Source organism: Salvelinus fontinalis, unplaced genomic scaffold (assembly GCF_029448725.1).
Source record: "Salvelinus fontinalis isolate EN_2023a unplaced genomic scaffold, ASM2944872v1 scaffold_0107, whole genome shotgun sequence".
Lineage (NCBI taxonomy): Eukaryota > Metazoa > Chordata > Actinopteri > Salmoniformes > Salmonidae > Salvelinus > Salvelinus fontinalis.
In genome coordinates, this window is record NW_026600316.1 from 428,659 (window position 1) to 430,066 (window position 1,408).

The 1,408-nt window shown below is 49.1% G+C and overlaps 1 protein-coding gene across 1 annotated transcript in view; it reads left to right on the forward strand.

The window, feature by feature from the left end:
• LOC129843296 (neuronal acetylcholine receptor subunit alpha-9-I-like) overlaps positions 1-769 on the forward strand; it is a gene marked incomplete at its 3' end in the record, with an annotated part of 9,025 nt that extends 8,256 nt beyond the window's left edge. The window contains exon 4 of the mRNA XM_055911919.1: positions 589-769. Coding sequence (XP_055767894.1) covers positions 589-769 — 181 coding nt within the window. The remainder of the gene's footprint in view (positions 1-588) is intronic.
• Positions 770-1,408: the final 639 nt, after the last annotated feature.

Sequence of the window (1,408 nt, forward strand, 5' to 3'; positions counted from 1 at the left end):
GTGTGTCTCTCTGTGTGTCTCTGTGTGTCTGTCTCTGTGTGTCTCTGTCTCTGTCTCTGTGTGTCTCTGTCTCTGTGTGTCTATGTCTGTGTGTCTCTGTGTTTCTCTGTGTGTCTGTGTTTCTCTGTGTGTCTGTGTGTCTCTGTGTGTGTCTCTGTGTGTCTGTGTGTGTCTCTGTGTGTCTGTGTCTGTGTGTCTCTGTGTGTGTCTGTGTGTCGCTGTCTCTGTCTCTGTGTGTCTCTATGTCTGTGTGTCTCTGTGTGTGTCTGTGTGTCTCTGTCTCTGTCTCTGTGTGTCTCTGTGTGTGTCTCTGTGTGTCTGTATGTCTCTGTGTGTGTCTGTGTGTTGCTATCTCTGTCTCTGTGTGTCTCTGTCTCTGTGTGTCTCTGTGTGTGTCTGTGTCTCTGTGTGTATGTGTGTGTCTGTGTGTCTCTGTGTGTGTCTCTGTGTGTGTCTGTGTGTCGCTGTCTCTGTCTCTGTGTGTCTCTATGTCTGTGTGTCTCTGTCTGTGTGTCTGTGTGTCTCTCTGTGTGTCTCTATGTCTCTGTGTGTCTCTATGTCTCTGTCTCTGTGTGTCTGTGTGTGTAGGGCTGATGAGGAAGCCTCTGGTCCAGCAGAGACCAACGTGGTGTTACGTTACAATGGAGAGATAACCTGGGACATGCCGGCCATCACCAAGAGCTCCTGTGTTGTGGACGTCTCCTACTTTCCCTTCGACTGGCAGTGGTGTAACCTCACGTTTGGGTCCTGGACATACAACGGCAACCAGGTACAGACAGACAGACAGACAGGCAGACAGACAGACAGACAGAAAAACAGACAGACAGGCACGCAGACAGACAGACAGGCACGCAGACAGACAGGCACGCAGACAGACAGACAAGCACACAGGAACACAGACAGACAGACAGACAGACAGACAGACAGACACGCAGACAGACAGACAGACAGACAGACAGACAGGCAGACAGACAGACAGGCAGACAGACAGACAGGCAGACAGACAGACAGGCAGACAGACAGGCAGACAGACAGGCAGACAGACAGACAGACAGACAGACAGACAGACAGGCACGCAGACAGACAGGCACGCAGACAGACAGACCGACCGACCGACCGGACAGACCAGACTAGATAGATAGATAGATAGATAGATTCACCCATTTCATACACCTTAGCCAAATACATTTAAACAACATTTTTCACAATTCCTGACATTTAATCCTCGTAAAAATTCCCTTTCTTAGGTCAGTTAGGGTCACCACTTTATTTTAAGAATGTGAAATATCCTACACAAGTCTGGTTCATCCTTGGGAGAAATTTCCAAACGCCTGAAGGTACCACGTTCATCTGTACAAACAATAGTACGCAAGTATAAACACCATGGGACCACGCAGCCGTCATACCG